This window comes from Stenella coeruleoalba, assembly GCF_951394435.1.
Source record: "Stenella coeruleoalba genome assembly, chromosome: 20".
NCBI lineage: Eukaryota > Metazoa > Chordata > Mammalia > Artiodactyla > Delphinidae > Stenella > Stenella coeruleoalba.
In genome coordinates, this window is record NC_137166.1 from 52,212,936 (window position 1) to 52,228,397 (window position 15,462).

At 50.3% G+C, this 15,462-nt stretch overlaps 2 protein-coding genes across 12 annotated transcripts in view; one reads left to right on the forward strand and one right to left on the reverse strand.

Annotated features, from left to right (window-relative positions):
- The window catches only part of VRK3 (VRK serine/threonine kinase 3), a 69,665-nt gene extending 68,662 nt beyond the window's left edge, over positions 1 to 1,003 (reverse strand). For 4 of the 10 annotated variants that reach the window (XM_079908368.1, XM_079908365.1, XM_079908364.1 and 1 more), the window contains exon 1: positions 774 to 870. The gene's annotated coding sequence lies outside the window, so the exon portion shown is untranslated. Of the gene's footprint in view, positions 1 to 447; positions 661 to 773 lie in introns of those variants that run through there. The other 6 variants (XM_079908361.1, XM_079908363.1, XM_079908362.1 and 3 more) reach the window with 6 other exon arrangements.
- A 364-nt stretch (positions 1,004 to 1,367) lies between these two features.
- Positions 1,368 to 13,921, forward strand: ZNF473 (zinc finger protein 473). Of its 2 annotated transcripts, none has more exons than XM_079908106.1 (5): positions 1,368 to 1,483; positions 4,811 to 4,966; positions 6,703 to 6,829; positions 9,863 to 9,952; positions 11,234 to 13,921. In XM_079908106.1, the coding sequence occupies exons 2-5, from the start codon at positions 4,925 to 4,927 to the stop codon at positions 13,795 to 13,797; spliced, it is 2,823 nt and encodes a 940-aa protein (XP_079764232.1). In that variant the 5' UTR covers positions 1,368 to 1,483; positions 4,811 to 4,924; the 3' UTR covers positions 13,798 to 13,921. The 2 variants fall into 2 exon arrangements, with proteins under 2 accessions (XP_079764232.1, XP_079764233.1); XM_079908107.1 differs by lacking the exon at positions 1,368 to 1,483 and adding an exon at positions 1,487 to 1,522.
- The last annotated feature ends 1,541 nt before the right edge of the window (positions 13,922 to 15,462 follow it).

A 15,462-nucleotide genomic window follows, 5' to 3' on the forward strand; every position in this document is an offset into this window, starting at 1 on the left:
CGCAAAAAAACAAACAAACAAACAAACAAACAAAAATTATTCACTGAACTCCTAATATGTGCCTACTACTGGGGATACAGCAGCAAAGGAAACAAACAAGGCTCCTGACCCGACAAAGCTCATTCTAGTGGGGGAAGACAAGTTTAATAAATAAGTAAGCAACTGTTTAATACGTCACGTGGAAGTACAGCTATACTAAACATTCAATAAATATATATGGAAGAAACAAGGAAGTCTCAGTGTTGAAGTCACCGGTCCAAGGTCATATGGCTAGCTCAGGACTCAGAGCCAAGGCTCCAACACTCAGGCCAGTCTTTATCATTCATTCACCCATTTTCTTTACTTACTCAACAAACATTTACTGAACATCTGCTATGTGTTAAATACTGTGCCCCTCGTGGAAGAGCTAAAGATTAGACTCTAACTTAGGGCAGGAGGGCTAATCACCTAGGTGACGGGATACGCCTCGGCCCCGTCCTCCGCGGAAACCAGGGATGACGTAGTACCACGGCGGGGCGTCTGTCGAACTCCCCATTAGCTCTGCCCGTCTCCGTCGTAGCCACGCCTATCACCAAGAGCCCGAAGAAGCTGGGGACACTTGGAGCCGGCAGGTTATTTCGGAGACCAGAAGCTTCTTTCATCCCGACCCCCGACGCCCGTTCCCAGGGGCTCCGCCTCCCACAAAGAGTCGCGCTCACGTCACAGGCACCACGACCGAACTCTGGCTAGGGTATCAGGAGACCTCCCCCTGCTCCGCTTCTCCTTCCCCTCACCTCTAGATTTGGTGAGCGGAGCGGGGAGACATATATTTGCGGCCAGACCCTCGGACCCGCCAGGGAAACTGCGACTCACCTTCTCAGTTGCCCCGCGAAAACTTCCGCTTGGGCGGAAGGCGCTGCGCGCGCACCCTCTCCCTCGCGGAAGGACTGCGGCCGCGCAGCCTACGCAGACCTCCGGCTTGCCCGCGGGCTGTGCCTTTCTGGGAACTCCATTTCCCAGGCACCTTCGCGGCAGACCAGCCCTCTGACTCAGGGCTGGGGGAGGGATTTTCCCTCATCGCCCAACCCCATTCCACATTCTGTGGAACGCTTCCTGGTTCTATTGCGCATATGCCAACGTGGAGCCAATCGTAAGGAGGGATGAACTACGAAGACTGACTAGGTTGTCCTTCAAAAGCTGGACTACAATACCCAGATGCCACCTGATGCCGAGTCTCTTTCTACTCTATTTCCCAGTGTGCTCAGCGGGGCCTCTAAGGACGAAGAAGAGGGTGGAGATGGGAAGACAAGAAAAGGCGTCCGCATAGCTCTCTGGGAAACGGGGTCCTGGGGCTGGCGCGGAGGATCCTGGGTGGGGAGTAGCTCTGAAGAGATTCTCCCGGTAACGGAAGTGGCTGTGGGGAGGCGTGTGTCCGAGCAGTTGGGTCTCCGGCTCCCACCCGTTTGGGGTCGAGTCTTTTAACCTGGCTGACCGCAGTCTCGAGGTGAGGAGACGCCGGGGCTGGGATCGCTGAAGACGAGAGGTGACGGAATGCTTTTGGGGAGACTTCGGCACTGGGCGAGTCGCCTTGGGCTGTGGGTATCTAGGTGGAGTCTTGAGCCCTTGTTCAGAGTTACAAGCCAGGATCTTGCTGAAGTGGTTTCCAACTCTCACCGGCAGCCCAGAGAGGATCGATTCTATTTTATTTTATTCTTGGGTGAGGAAACTGAGGCTGAAGGAGGGGGGTGAGTTGCCTGAAGTCTTTGGCAGAGCTGAGTCGGATCTTGAGGGATGAATGAATGGCAGTTCCTTAGAAAGTCAAGATATTTACCATTTATTTGGGCGCTATCTGTGTGCCAGGCGCCGCTCTGTCCTCGCATTTTCTCTTGTCAGCTCCGCAGCCACCAGGATCATCTCGGGAATCAGAATTTTTCAGAATTTAGAGAGTTAGTAGGGTGCATGTTTCATAACTAGGCAACACCCCCAAGCGAGATCTGGGGCAATTCTTGGAAATCGAGTATTTCTGCCGGAAAAGGCATGAATACCCACACTAAAGGGGAATAAAGAATATACATAGCCTATGGCAATTCGGGTTCAGATTGGCTGCCAATTTTTGAATAAAGTTCTGGTTTTCAGAGCCTTACGTTTTCAGAATTGTAGACAAGAGATTGTGGATGAGTTGTATCTGCCCTATTTTGTACATGAAGAAACAGGCACAGAAAGGGTGAATGATCTGGCCATGGTCCCACACCAGGAAGAGGCAAGATTCCCTGACTCCAGGACCTAAGGTTTTCCAGTCCTATTTGTCTCAAGTTATTATGACAGGCTGGGTGACCTTGAGCTTCGCATCAGGGCTCCAGTTTCTTCCCTCCCAGGGCTGAGAGTGTATGAGATGTGGACAGAACGGGATCTGGAAACTGTACGTAGAGTTCTCAAACTCAGATGTCTATGAGCGTCAGGCAGATAAGGAAAAGGAGAGAAGAGGTCTGGGTGAAGGCTGTGGGGCATCTGGGAGGGCTCACCCCATCTAAAGCGGGGTGCGGGGGTAGCTCTAAACGGCCTCCAACAAACTAGCTTCATGGGAATGCAGACCCCATGTGGCCAAATCCTAGGATTTTTCAGAAGCTGGAAATCAAGTCTTTAGGTGAAATCTCCCAGCTTTTAAGTTTGGGATTATTTAAAAGAATTTTCTGTCAAAACAGTGCCAACTCAGGCCAGATAAAACACCTGTGGGGCTTCCCTGGTGGCGCAGTGGTTGAGAGTCCGCCTGCCGATGCAGGGGACACGGGTTCGTGCCCTGGTCCGGGAAGATCCCACATGCCGCGGGGCGGCTGGGCCCGTGAGCCATGGCCGCTGAACCTGCGCATCCGGAGCCTGTGCTCCAAAACGGGAGAGGCCACAACAGTGAGAGGCCCACGTACCGCAAAAAAAAAACACCCCAAAACAAAAAACATCTGTGGATTGGACATAGCGAACAGACTTCTGGTTGCCAAGGGGGAGGGGGGCTGGGGGAGGGACAGATTGGGAGCTTGGGATTAGCAGATGCAAACTATTATATATAGACTGAATAAACAACAAGGTCCTACTATGTAGCATAGGGAACTACATTCAATATCCTGTAGTAAACCATAATAGAAAAGAATATGAAAAAGAATATATATATATATACACACATATACTGTATGTACATATATATATAAATAACGGAATCACTTTGCTGTATACCAGAAACTAACACAATATTGTAAATCAACTTTACTTCAATAAAATAAAATTTTAAAAATCTGTGGATCAAATTATACTAAAAAGTCACGGCTTAACCTCTGTTGTGAGGGAAATCCTCGATGGGTAAAATGTTAGCACTTATTATAGGTCTACCACATTCCCTTATCTGCAGTCACAAAATCTAGAAAGCTCTGAAAACCAAACATTATTTTCCATGGATTTGGTGCCCGCAACTGATTAGAACTGCTGTGATTTATTACTTTTACTTATCCTACCTAGAGTGAATATTGATACCTCTGTTCTAGAAATATCAAAGTATTCAATTATGAAATGCTCCCGCCAGCGCCCTCCCCCGACCCCACTGCATTGGGATTCTAATGAAATACACCATATATATGGTGGATCACCTTTTTTTTTTTTAAGAGTTTTTTTTTTGGATGTGGACCATTTTTTAAAGTTTTTATTGAATTTGTTACCATATTCCTTCCGTTTTATGTTTTGATTTTTTGGCCATGAGGCATGTGGGATCTTAGCTCCCCAACCAGGGATCGAACCCACACCCCCTGCATTGGAAGGTGAAGTCTTAACCATTGGACAGCCAGGGAAGTCCCTGGATTATCTTTTTTTTTTTTTTTTAAACGAATACCCATAGCTCTTTATTTATTTATTTATTTTTTGCGGTACGCGGGTCTCTCACTGTTGTGGCGGAGCACAGACTCCGGACGCGCAGGCTCAGCGGCCATGGCTTACGGGCCCAGCCGCTCCACGGCATGTGGGATCTTCCTGGACCAGGGCACGAACCCGTGTCCCCTGCATCGGCAAGCGGACTGCCAACTACTGCGCCACCAGGGAAGCCCCTGGATTATCTTCTTAAAATCTGAAAATTTCTGAATTCAAAGCATACCCGGCCCCAGAGACTTAAGAATTGTGGACCTGTGTCGTTGCTGATTCATGATATGGAATGCTTTTGACACCCCACAGGTATATGCTACTTAGGAAATACACAGTGGCCACACCAGTGGTACAGTGTTTTGCATACTATGGGTGATGAAAATAACTCGGGGGGCAGTGACCATAATTTTTTTTAATGAAGTAAAATAAAAACAACCAGAATGGTAAACATCCCAGTCCATCCTACTTTGTAAGATGAAGTATTGTTTCATGAAGCTTTTGTTCAGTTATGTATGCAAATGAGTAGTCATGGTATATATTGTCTGTGTTACTGTGGGTCATGGTTTAAAAAAAAAGGTTGAAGAAACATCAACAGTCTTGGAGGCTCACCTGGACTCAAGTCTTAGAGATGAGAATCAGAAATATCAGAAGCATCGTCCCAGGGGTTCAGTTAGAGACACATGTGTTCTGTCAACAAATATTTTAAAAATCCCTACTGTGTGCCAGGCACTGTGCACACAGTGGGGAGCAAGACAGAAGGTTCCGCCAAGGTGATAGATCTGAATCTCCACCTCTCCCAAGTGGGTATTTACTGGCTGTATTTACTGACTGTGAGTGCCAAGAAGGGTTGTGAAGTGGCCTTGAGGGCTCTGAAGCACAGGAGGAACGTGGGGCTGGGTGGTTTCAGTAAATAGAATTGTTGTGGTTCCTGCAGGGAGACTTATGTTCTGACTCCTCCTCCTGCTTCTGGAAGTTTTGGGGGCTCCTCCAGCGTGGCCAGAGTCAGCCCTAGGAGGAAGGGACACTTTCTCCCAGGAGGGGGAGCTTAATGGAGGACTCGGCTGCTGGGCCCGCATTGGCTATGACTGAGGTGAGTCAAGGGTCCCTCCCTATCCTAACCCATCATCCCCAAAGGCTGCACAGCTGGCCTGCCTTGTTCTGGCTCACTGTCTTATCATGGTCCCCAACTCGATCTTTTTTTTAAAAATTAATTAATTTATTTATTTTTGGCTGCGTTGGGTCTTCGTTGCTGTGCGCAGGCTTTCTCTAGTTGCAGCGAGCGGGGGCTACTCTTCGATGCGGTGCGCGGCCTTCTCATAGCGGTGGCCTTTCTTTGTTGCAGAGCATGGGCTCTAGGTGCGCAGGCTTCAGTAGTTGGGGCTTGCGGGCTCCGCGGCATGTGGGATCTTCCCAGACCAGGGCTTGAACCCGTGTCCCCTGCATTGGCAGGTGGATTCTTAACCACTGCACCACCAGGGAAGTCCCCCAGCTCGATCTTCTTAAAGAAAAGCCCTCACACTGTCGCTCTCCTGCTCAGTATCCTTCCAGGAATCCTTATTGCCTATAGGATAAAATCCAGGTTTCTGAGCCCATCCCTGCGTGACCTGGGTCCTGCCCCCCTCCACACTGTCTTCTCCGTGTCCCCACACAGGCCGTACTCCCTCCTTGGCCTGGTGGTAAAATGTTACTCTGTACTTTCCAGCTTCCCGCCTTTGGTCAGGCTCCTCCCTCTGCTAGAATATACCCCGCCCACCATCTCTGGCTGGTGAGTCTTCCACAACCTTCAAGACCCAGCTCATTCCCCCCACTTTCCCTGGGCAGCGTCAGCTCCTCCCCGCTCTGGTCTCCCATATCACCCCTGCTGCCTCAGCTGTAGCACAAATCCACCCGGATGGGGTGTCCCTGACTATATCTGTCAGCCCCACCAGACTTGGCGCTCCACGGGTACAAGTACTGATTGGGACTCATCTCTGGGTCCCCAGGGACCATCACCGGTTTGGCACACAGGAAGCCTCAAGATGTTTTTTGTTTGTTTGTTTGTATTTTAATATTTATTTGTTTGCGCTGGGTCTGAGTTGTGGCAGATGGGCTCCTTAGCTGCTGCTTGGCAGCTCCTTAGTTGTGGCACGCATGTGGGATCTAGTTCCCTGACCAGGGATGGAACCTGGGCCCCCTGCACTGGGAGTGCGGAGTCTTATCCACTGCGCCACCAGGGAAGTTCCTCAAGGTGTTTGTGGAATGAGTAAATGAAACAGAAACAGGCTCACAGACACAGAACAGACTTGTGGTTGCCAAGTGGGAGGGGGTGGGGGAGGGAAGGATTGGGAGTTTGGGATTAGCAGATGCAAACTATTATATATAGAATGGATAAACAACAAGGCCCTACAGGGAACTATATTCAGTATCCTGTGATAAACCTTAAGGGAAAAGAATGTGAAAAAGAATGTATATGTATAACTGAATCTCTTTGCTGTACAGCAGAAATTAACATAACATTGTAAATCAACTATAATTAAAAAAAATTTTTTTAATTAAAAAAACTTAAAATCTTGAACAAACACTGAAAAAAACAAAAGCCAAGGTAGATGGATGTCAGGATCAGGCAGACCCACCTCTGTGACCTTGAAGGAACCTCACGTCTCCTCTTCAAGACTCCTGTCCTTTCCTAGAAAATACGGGGATGCCCAGTGTCTTGCATCTGAAGGTTCTCACAAGACGACTTTTGCCAAAGGCCTGGGGCATGGGGGGCTGGGGGTGCTGAGTAAGCCGTTGGCCCCTCCCTGACCCCAGCCCCGCAGTCATCACTGACAGTGTGTTGCATTCCAGGAATTTGCGACCCTCGAGGACGTAGCCATGGACTTCACCTTGGAGGACTGGGAGCAGCTGGGGCTGGACCAGGGGGACCTGTTCTGGGACACAGCACTGGACAACTACCAGAACCTCTTCCTGCTGAGTGAGTGTCCACCTCAGCCCCAGGGGTCTGTCACTGCCCTGCTCGGTGATCACCCGTGGCTCTCTTGTCACCCATGGAAGGGGCCCGTGCCTCCTGAGCGCCTCAGACCAGCGTACTCAGCTGGCCGATTCTGCAACATTGGCAACGCCTGGCGACCTTTTTGATTGTCACCAGTTGGCAGTGGTGGGTGTGCTCCTGGAATCCAGTAGGTGGAACCCAGAGGTGCTGCCACATATCCCAGAATGCAGGGATTATCTGACCCCAAATGGCAGTAGTGCCCAGGTTGAGAAACCCTGATCTGGCCCCTGCCTTTCCTGTTATCATAGTAGAAGAATTCCTCCAGCTGACACTTAGGGATCTTTGCATTTGCTGTTCTCTGTCCCCTCCCTGACTCAGGGCTTCCCCTTTTTTCTTTTTTCCCTTAAAAAAAAAAAATTATTTCTGGCTGTGTTGGGACTTTGTTGCTATGCGCGGGCTTTCTCTAGTTGCGGCGAGTGGGGGCTACTCTTTGTTGCGCTGTACAGGCTTCTCATCGTGGTGACTTCTCTTGTTGCAGAGCATGGGTTCTAGGTGCGTGGGCTTCAGTAGTTGTGGCACGTGGGCTCAGTAGTTGTGTCTCGCGGGCTCAGTGGTTGTGGCGCACAGGCTCAGTTGCTCCATGGCATGTGGGATCTTCCCGGACCAGGTTCGATCCCTGGTCCGGGAAGAGCCGACATTGGGATCCCACTTTAGCAGGCGGATTCTTAACCACTGCACCACCATGGGGCTTCCCCTTTTTAAGACAAACTGCAACCCCATGAGCACTCCCTGCTTTTCCCCTGCCCGGCTTGCCCACTGCTCCTTCATGTTCTGACCGCTCATTTTATGGTCTGTCTCCCTCTGCTAGGATGGGAGCTTCCTGCGGACAGGGACTCGTGCTGCTCCCTGGTGGAGCCCCCGTGTCCGGAACGGACAGTACCCGCTTTGGGGGCTCAACGAATAGATGAGTGAGCAGCAAGAGCCGCTGTGTCAGGAGCTGGGTCTTGTGCTGGGCAAGCGCTTACAGTCCTCTCCTCCCATCTTCCAGTCACTGTGCAAGGAAGTCTGGCTCCCTGTTTTCTTGATCCTCCTGAAATCGAGGTTCAGAGAGGGGAATTCACCTTCCCAGCTCTGTGGGAGTCCCCAGGAGCACCCCGACATTTGGTGATTGACTAGGAGGACTCTTGGGACTCAGCGAATGGTCCTACTCACGGCCATTGCTTAATTCCCCCAGCGACCAGGTGCGCCAACACATATGAAATGTCTACGAGGATGCTCATTAGAGACCCAGCACCCAGGTTCTTTACCAGGGGCTGGTCGCATAGGCACCCTCTGCCTGCCACGTACCCAAATCCTAGACCCCCCGAAGGGAAGCAGGCATTTGGGCACAGGGAGCCCCTCTTATTGGTTAGGGAATGCTGGAACCCCCCACTCCCGAAATCCAGGTTCCCAAACACCAGCCAAGGGCCAGCCTTGCGAGCAGGCCTTTCCAAGGAGAGCAGGCAGCCTGCGGCGCTAACCGTTCTCCCTGGGCTGTGAACAGCAGTGTCACCCAGGGAGGGAGCGGCAGGGCTGAGACACTAGGTGGAGCCTGTGCTGCTCTTCGTCCATGTCACCTCATCCTGATCAGCTCATTTCCCCTTCTCAAGTTCCTTGCTTCTTTCTTTTCCAAAAGCAGAAAAAATAATTTATTCCAAAAGATTTTTAAAAAGGAAAAAAAGGATTACACACTGAAAAATATCATTTCATGTAATTTTATTGCATTGGGGCAGATTTTCTCTAAACTGCTCAATGTACGCTACAGAAGCAGCTTGTGGGAGGTCAAATCTCAGTGTCTGCAATTTTTAAATTACAATCCATGGTAGAAATGTGTTTCCCTTGACTCCCTGGCACACGTTTGTGTGTCTATATATATGAGTGGTGTAATCGTTTGCTATGGCGCTCTTGCAGATGCCACAAATGTGGCTGAAAACAGCACACACTGACTGATGGTTCTGGAGGTCAGAAGTTTTTTGGTTTTTGTGGTTGTTTTTAATTTATTTGTTTTATTTTATTTTTGGCTGAGTTGGGTCTTCATTGCTGAGCACGGGCTTTCTCTAGTTGCAGCGAGTGGGGCTACTCTTCGTTGTGGTGCGTGGCCTTCTCACTGCAGTGGCTTCTCTTGTTGCAGAGTACGGGCTCTAGGTGCGTGGGCTTCAGTAGTTGTGGCACGCAGGCTCAGTAGTTGTGGCGCACGGGCTTAGTTGCTCCGTGGCATGTGGGATCTTCCCAGACCAGGGCTCGAACCTGTGTCCCCTGCATTGGCAGGCGGATTCTTAACCACTGCGCCACCAGGGAAGCCCCATGGAGGTCAGAAGTTTGAAGTGGGTCTGCCTTGGCTGAAATCCAGGTGTGGGCATGGCTGGTTCCTTCTGGAGGCTGTAGGGGAGAATCTCTTTCCTTGCCCTCTTTCAGCTAAAAGATGAAGCCTACTTGCTGGGCTCATGACCTCTCATCTTTGAAGTTAGCAGTGGCTTTCTCCCCACTGTAGCACATTTCCCCAGGGATTACAACTCTGTGCTCCCTTCCTTGAGAAAGTTTGCAGGGGGGTAGAGTGCGGGATTGAGCTCTGGGACCCCAACACACTTCACGGGGCCTAGCCCACGGAGGCCTCTGGCCGTGTGTGGTCCATGGGTGAATGAATGAATCTCAGATGACCGAGGAAGTACCTGCCTCTCCCTGGCCACTCTGCTCATTCCTCAAGAGCTGTTACAGATCCTTTGTGTTCCCAGGCCCAGTTGTCACAGCTCTGATCATTCTGGATTGTGACTGTCCAGGTCCCTCTCCTCCACTGGACTGGGAACCCTGTAGGGCAGGCGTTCCTGGAGTCACCCAGTGCTGCATCTGGTCCTTGGGAGCCGTGCGCTGGATAAGGTGCTGAATAGTCAGGAGAGCTGGGAAGTTCCCACTCAGTGGCTGGATGACCCTCCATGCTGCTGTCATCTGGTTGGTGACAATGCTTTTCTCTCCCTTCAGATTCCCCCAGACCCAACCTGACCTCCCATCCAGATGATGGGGAAGAGCTGGCGGCCCTGGCGAAAGGAAGCCCAGAGTCAACAGGCCCTGGTGAGTGGGCAGAGAGGGCCCACCAGCACCCAGCGAGCAGGAGGGTGGAGGGGTCGTGGGGTGTGGCCCTTTGTGGGCCCTCCATCTTTGGACCTCCATCCCACCCAGTTTGTCTACCCAGACAGCTTGATTCCCTGCTTCCGGGCTTCACTCTGCCTTGCACTGGCTTTAGGTCCAGGACCCTCACCCAGCATGCCTTATCTCTGCCTGCCTCTGTGTTCAGCACATGGTTGTCCTGTTGCCCTTCCTCTGTCCCCTCCACATCCTTCCAGACTCAGCAGGGGTTGGCCTTCCATTCCCTGAGTTGGTCTCTCCACCTTCTTGCCTTGTGCCCCTTGAGCACTGTGGACCCCCTGTCTACCTGTTTCACCGCCCTTTCATTCAGGCCCATCCTTCCTTCCTGGTCCACAGGGCCTAGCAGATGGCCCATCTGTTAGTAACTCAAGCCTGGGCCTAAATGCTGCCAAGAGCCTTCGGTCTGCCCTCTTCCAGGCCACGGTTTCTCCAGGGGATCCAGTCAAGCAGTGAGGATTCCCAGGTGTTAACACTGGTTGAGACATCCCCAGGAGGAAAAAGCAGAGGCAGGGCCCTGCCTGGGGCACTGGAGGCTTTTCTCATTGTTAGGCTGTTAACATGAGGAGAAGGACCCCTGAACCAGAGGCCACGGAGTGGAGGCTGCATGGCTCAGTCTCAGCCTGCACCCCAGCCGTCAGCCTGGAGCTCTATTCTCTGCTCACCTCTCGTGAGCTTGTGAACATGGACCTTCTGTAGCCTCCCGTTGAGCACACAGGTGTTTTCACATAGGCCCAGGCTCCTGCAATAGTAGATTTCTGTTTCTGCCACCTTAACATCCAGGCTGGTTCCAAGCATGTGTAACCATGTGCAAACCACCTTTGGATGTGGTTACAATGATAACCACGTGGTAACAATCATATTGCATTGTTATCATTTATACCTCTTTTCCATTGAGTGCACTTCTCTAGGAAGTGGGCCTTAGCTGATGGGGGTGATGGTGGAGAGTATCCACTGAGAGCCTCCACTTCTCTGTGGAACCCTCGAGGTTGCCCAGCTTCCCTCTTAATCCTCCTGGAAATGGGCTCTGTTTCCTGTGATGCCAGTTCCAGCTGGATCACCACTCTGGCCCCGTCTCCTTCATCTCCTTGCCAGATAGGCCTGACTCAGGACCCATCACCTGTTCTCCCTTTTGTCTGCTCTCAGCGTTCAGCTCCCGTCTTTAACCCCCAGGGCACAGGAGACATTTGCTCTTGCCCTCTCTTTCAGACACTGCTGAGGCCAAGACCTCTCCTCTGCCACAGGACTTCTTGGATGAAGGAATCTTCCAGGAGATTACTGAGATGTTTTCCAAGGATGGCCTCTGGAACTCCCATCTGGAAGAAGCCTACATAGATCAGAGCTGGTTAGATAGTTTGCTTGGAGATCCGGAAAGTCTTTTGAAGTCCGATATTGTTACCAGCAAGGAAAGTCCCACAGAATGCAAGAGCCACGAACTCGAGAGCCACAAACTCAAGAGAGGCCTTGGTCCCAAGTCCCTCCCTTTCCCAGGAGCAGGTTCTGTGACTCCTGATCTTCCTGAAAGGAGCCTGACACCCGCTAAGTCTCAGGAAAGTGGGAATGACTTTGGGTGCTACTCAGACCAGAGCCAGCAGGATAACATCCAGGGAGGGGAGAAACCTTATAAATGTGGTCAGTGTGAGAAGAGCTTCAGCCAGAGCTACCATCTGATCCAGCACTGGATTCTTCACACTAGGGAGGACCCCACTGTGCCTCAAGAGAATGAGAAAGATGTCAACCAGAGTTCTTGCCTTTTTGTGCAGCCAGTGTCTCACACAGGCTCCAAATCCTATGTGGGTAACAAGTGTGGGAAGACTTCTAGTCAGAATACATACCTCCTGTGGCATCAGAACATTCACAGTGAAGAAGAACCATGTAAGAGTCAAGACAGTGATGGTCCAGCAGGTCAAGACTCACAGCCTGTTGAGTGTCACAAACCACCCCCAGGTGGCAAATCCGACAAATGTAATGAATATGGTGAGAGTTTCAGCCAAACCTTTCATCTCACCCGGTATCAGAAAACTCACACTCGGAAACTCTACGAATGTGCCAGATGCAAGGCAATCTTCAACTTTAACAAATACCTCCTCCAACATCAGAAAATTCATGCTGCAGAAAAGACCGCTGTGTGTCAGGAGTGCGGGAAGGCCTTCAGGCGAAGCTCCTTGCTTGTCAAACACCAGTCTGTTCACACTGGAGAAAAACCTTATAAGTGCGACGAGTGTGGGAAACGCTTCAGTCATATCCTGACCTTAAAGACCCACCAGAGGGTTCACAGGGGCGAGAAGCCTTACGAATGCAACACATGTGGGAAAGCCTTTTACCGGAACACTCACCTTAATGAACACCAGAGGGTTCACACGGGCTACAGGCCCCACAAGTGCCACCAATGCATCAAGAGTTTCACCCGGCCCTCCCACCTAAATCGACACCTATCCATTCACGCCATAGAAAAGCCCTACAGCTGTGCAGAATGCAAGGAGACCTTCAGCCACAATGAACACCTTGTTCAGCACCAGAAAATCCACGCGGTAGAAACCCCCTACGAATGTCAGGAGTGTGGTGAGCGCTTCATTTGCCACTCTACCCTAACTTGCCACCAGAGCATTCACACCAGAGAAAAACAAGGACTCGACGAGAGCAGGAAGATCTTGAATGAGAACCCAGAGCACAGAGAGCCTCCAAGGGTCAGTGAGAAGCGCTTTAAGTGTAACAAATGTGAGAAAACCTTTAGCTGCAGCAAATACCTGACTCAGCATGAGCGGATTCATGCCAGGGTGAAGCCCTTTGAGTGTAACCAGTGTGGGAAGGCCTTTAGCCAAAGTTCACAGCTCATCCGCCACCAGAGGATCCACTCTGGAGTGAGGCCGTATGAATGTAGGGACTGCGGGAAGGCCTTCGTTCATAGTGCCTCCCTTGCCAAACATCAGTCCACCCATAAGAGTGAGCACCCCTTTCAATGTAACAAAAGTGGAAAGACCTTCAGCCAAAGTGCATGTCTCTCAGAACATCAGTTAATCCAAACTGCAGAGGAGCCCTTTAAACCTAACAAGTGTGACGAAGTCTTTGCCTACAGTAACCACCTTGTTCAGCATCAGGGAACTCAGGCAGGAAAGAAGCCCTTTGAGCAAAATGAATGCGGGAAAACATCACAGCAGAGCTCGTGCCTTTCCAAGCATCAGAGAATTCACACAGGTGAGAAGCCCTATGAATGTGGTGACTGTGGGAAAACTTTCAACCTGGGTGCTCAACTCATCCGACACCGGAGGATTCACACTGGAGAAAAGCCTTACGTTTGTCAGGAATGCGGGAAAGCCTTCAGCCAGAGCTCGTGCTTTTCTAAGCATCAGAGAGTTCACACAGGTGAGAAACCCTACGAATGTGGCGACTGTGGGAAAACCTTCAGCCTGGGTGCTGCACTCATCCGACACCGGAGGATTCATACTGGAGAAAAGCCTTACGTTTGTCAGGAATGCGGGAAAGCCTTCAACCAGAGCTCCTGCCTTTCTAAGCATCAGAGAGTTCACAGTGGAGAGAAGCCTTTTGTGTGTGCCGAATGTGGGAAAGCCTTCACCCAGAAAGCAAATCTGATGCAGCATCAGAGAACTCACACTGGGGAGAAGCCTTATGCTTGCGATGTGTGTGGGAAAGCCTTTGGCCTTAGAGCCCATCTCAGTCAGCATCAGAGAATTCACACCAAGGAGAAACCACGTCAGTGTCCACATTGTCAGAAAGCCTTGTGCTGCTGCTTAGGTCTTAGCCGACATCAGTGAGTTCACACTCCAAAGTAGCAGGTAGCAATTCTGCCCATGGCTGCTGGGTGGCAGCAGGATCCCAGACATCTGAGAATGTGTTCATCCGAGGCCTAAAGTTGAAACCATCCCAGTGTAAGCCCCTCCCCCCCAAGAGTAATAAATCTCTTTATTAATAAAGATTGATTAGAAAATTTGCACACATGAGTTTCATTAAAACAATGAAAACACAAACATTGAGAAGCTGTGGAGCTTTTGAAGTCAGAGTTAGACTGGAGCCAGTCTGCTGAGTTAAATCCCAGCTCTTCCATCTGCCACCTAAGTGACCTAGGGAAAGTCATGGAACCTTTCTGGGCTTCAGTGTCCTCATCTGTAAGGTGGGCAAAATAATAGCTACCTACTTCATAGGGCTGTTGTGAGGATAAAGAGATGTGAAGCACTTTAGAACTAAGTGCCCAGCACATAGTGAGTACTCACCAAGTGTGAGCTACAAACACGCATCAGATATAACAAATATACACTTTTACATTAAAAGGAAGAGAAAATTAAGCAACCCTCTATCTTTATTTCACTGCAGTTAACCTTATTACTAATAATGTGCATGCCTTTTATTTTTAAAGTTTTCCACCAAAATATCCTTGGCTTCGTTGGATCCAAAACCCCAGCACTTTGCTCTTAAAAAAAAAAAAAAAAAAAAAAGCCTAGCATTTTTCTTCCCTCCATCTCTCAGCTCTGTCCTAGTACTTTCTTTCTTTTTAAATTATTTTATTTATTTATTTTTTGGGCTGCATTGTGTCTTCGTTGCTGCACACGGGCTCTCCTCTGGTTGCGGCGAGTGGAGGCTACTCCTTGTTGCGATGCACAGGCTTCTCACTGCGGTGACTTCTCTTGTTGTGGAGCATGGGCTTTAGGCACGCAGGCTTCAGTAGTTGTGGCACACAGGCTCAGTAGTTGTGGCTCACGGGCTCTAGAGCGCAGGCTCAGTAGTTGTGGTGCACGGGCTTAGTTGCTCCGCGGCATGTGGGATCTTCCTGGACCAGGGCTCGAACCTGCATCCCCTGCATTGGCAGGTGGATTCTTAGCCACTGCACCACCAGGGAAGCCCTGTCCTAGTACTTTCTTAACCCACAAAAAGCCAAGAAGAACACGTAAACTAACATTGCATGGCAGGAACTTTCCACTCCTAACCTCCCAAACCTCTCACTCAAAAGGACCCCCTCCCATATCCACATGCCACCCCTTCCCATAATCTCCTCCTACTTAAAGTTGTTGGTTAAATGATGAGACCCAGTTTATCGTGAGAGTGAATACCGTAAACAGCTGGATTCAGTTAGGAAAGCTGCTTTGGATGTTGCTGTCTCCACACAGTTCACACCATTTATACAGAAGATGTGCTTGGTAGCAAAAACTGATGCACAGAAAAGACTGCTGGAATGTTCCTCCTTTACCAGTTGTCCAAGGTGGCCACTCACCAGGCGCTTCCCTAGGCTCCAGGGTGGGGAACACCAATACGGTAATCCCTGCCCTTGCCTTGAAGCTTCTAGAATCAAAGGGAAATGGATGGCCTCGTTTCCATTGCCAAGTGACGTCTTAAAATACCACATTCTCTTATATGACAGCAATTCCCCTGAGGATTGTTGGCGAGCCCAGTGAGGACACAGTCCTTCCTGTTGGAGCCCCAGAGTT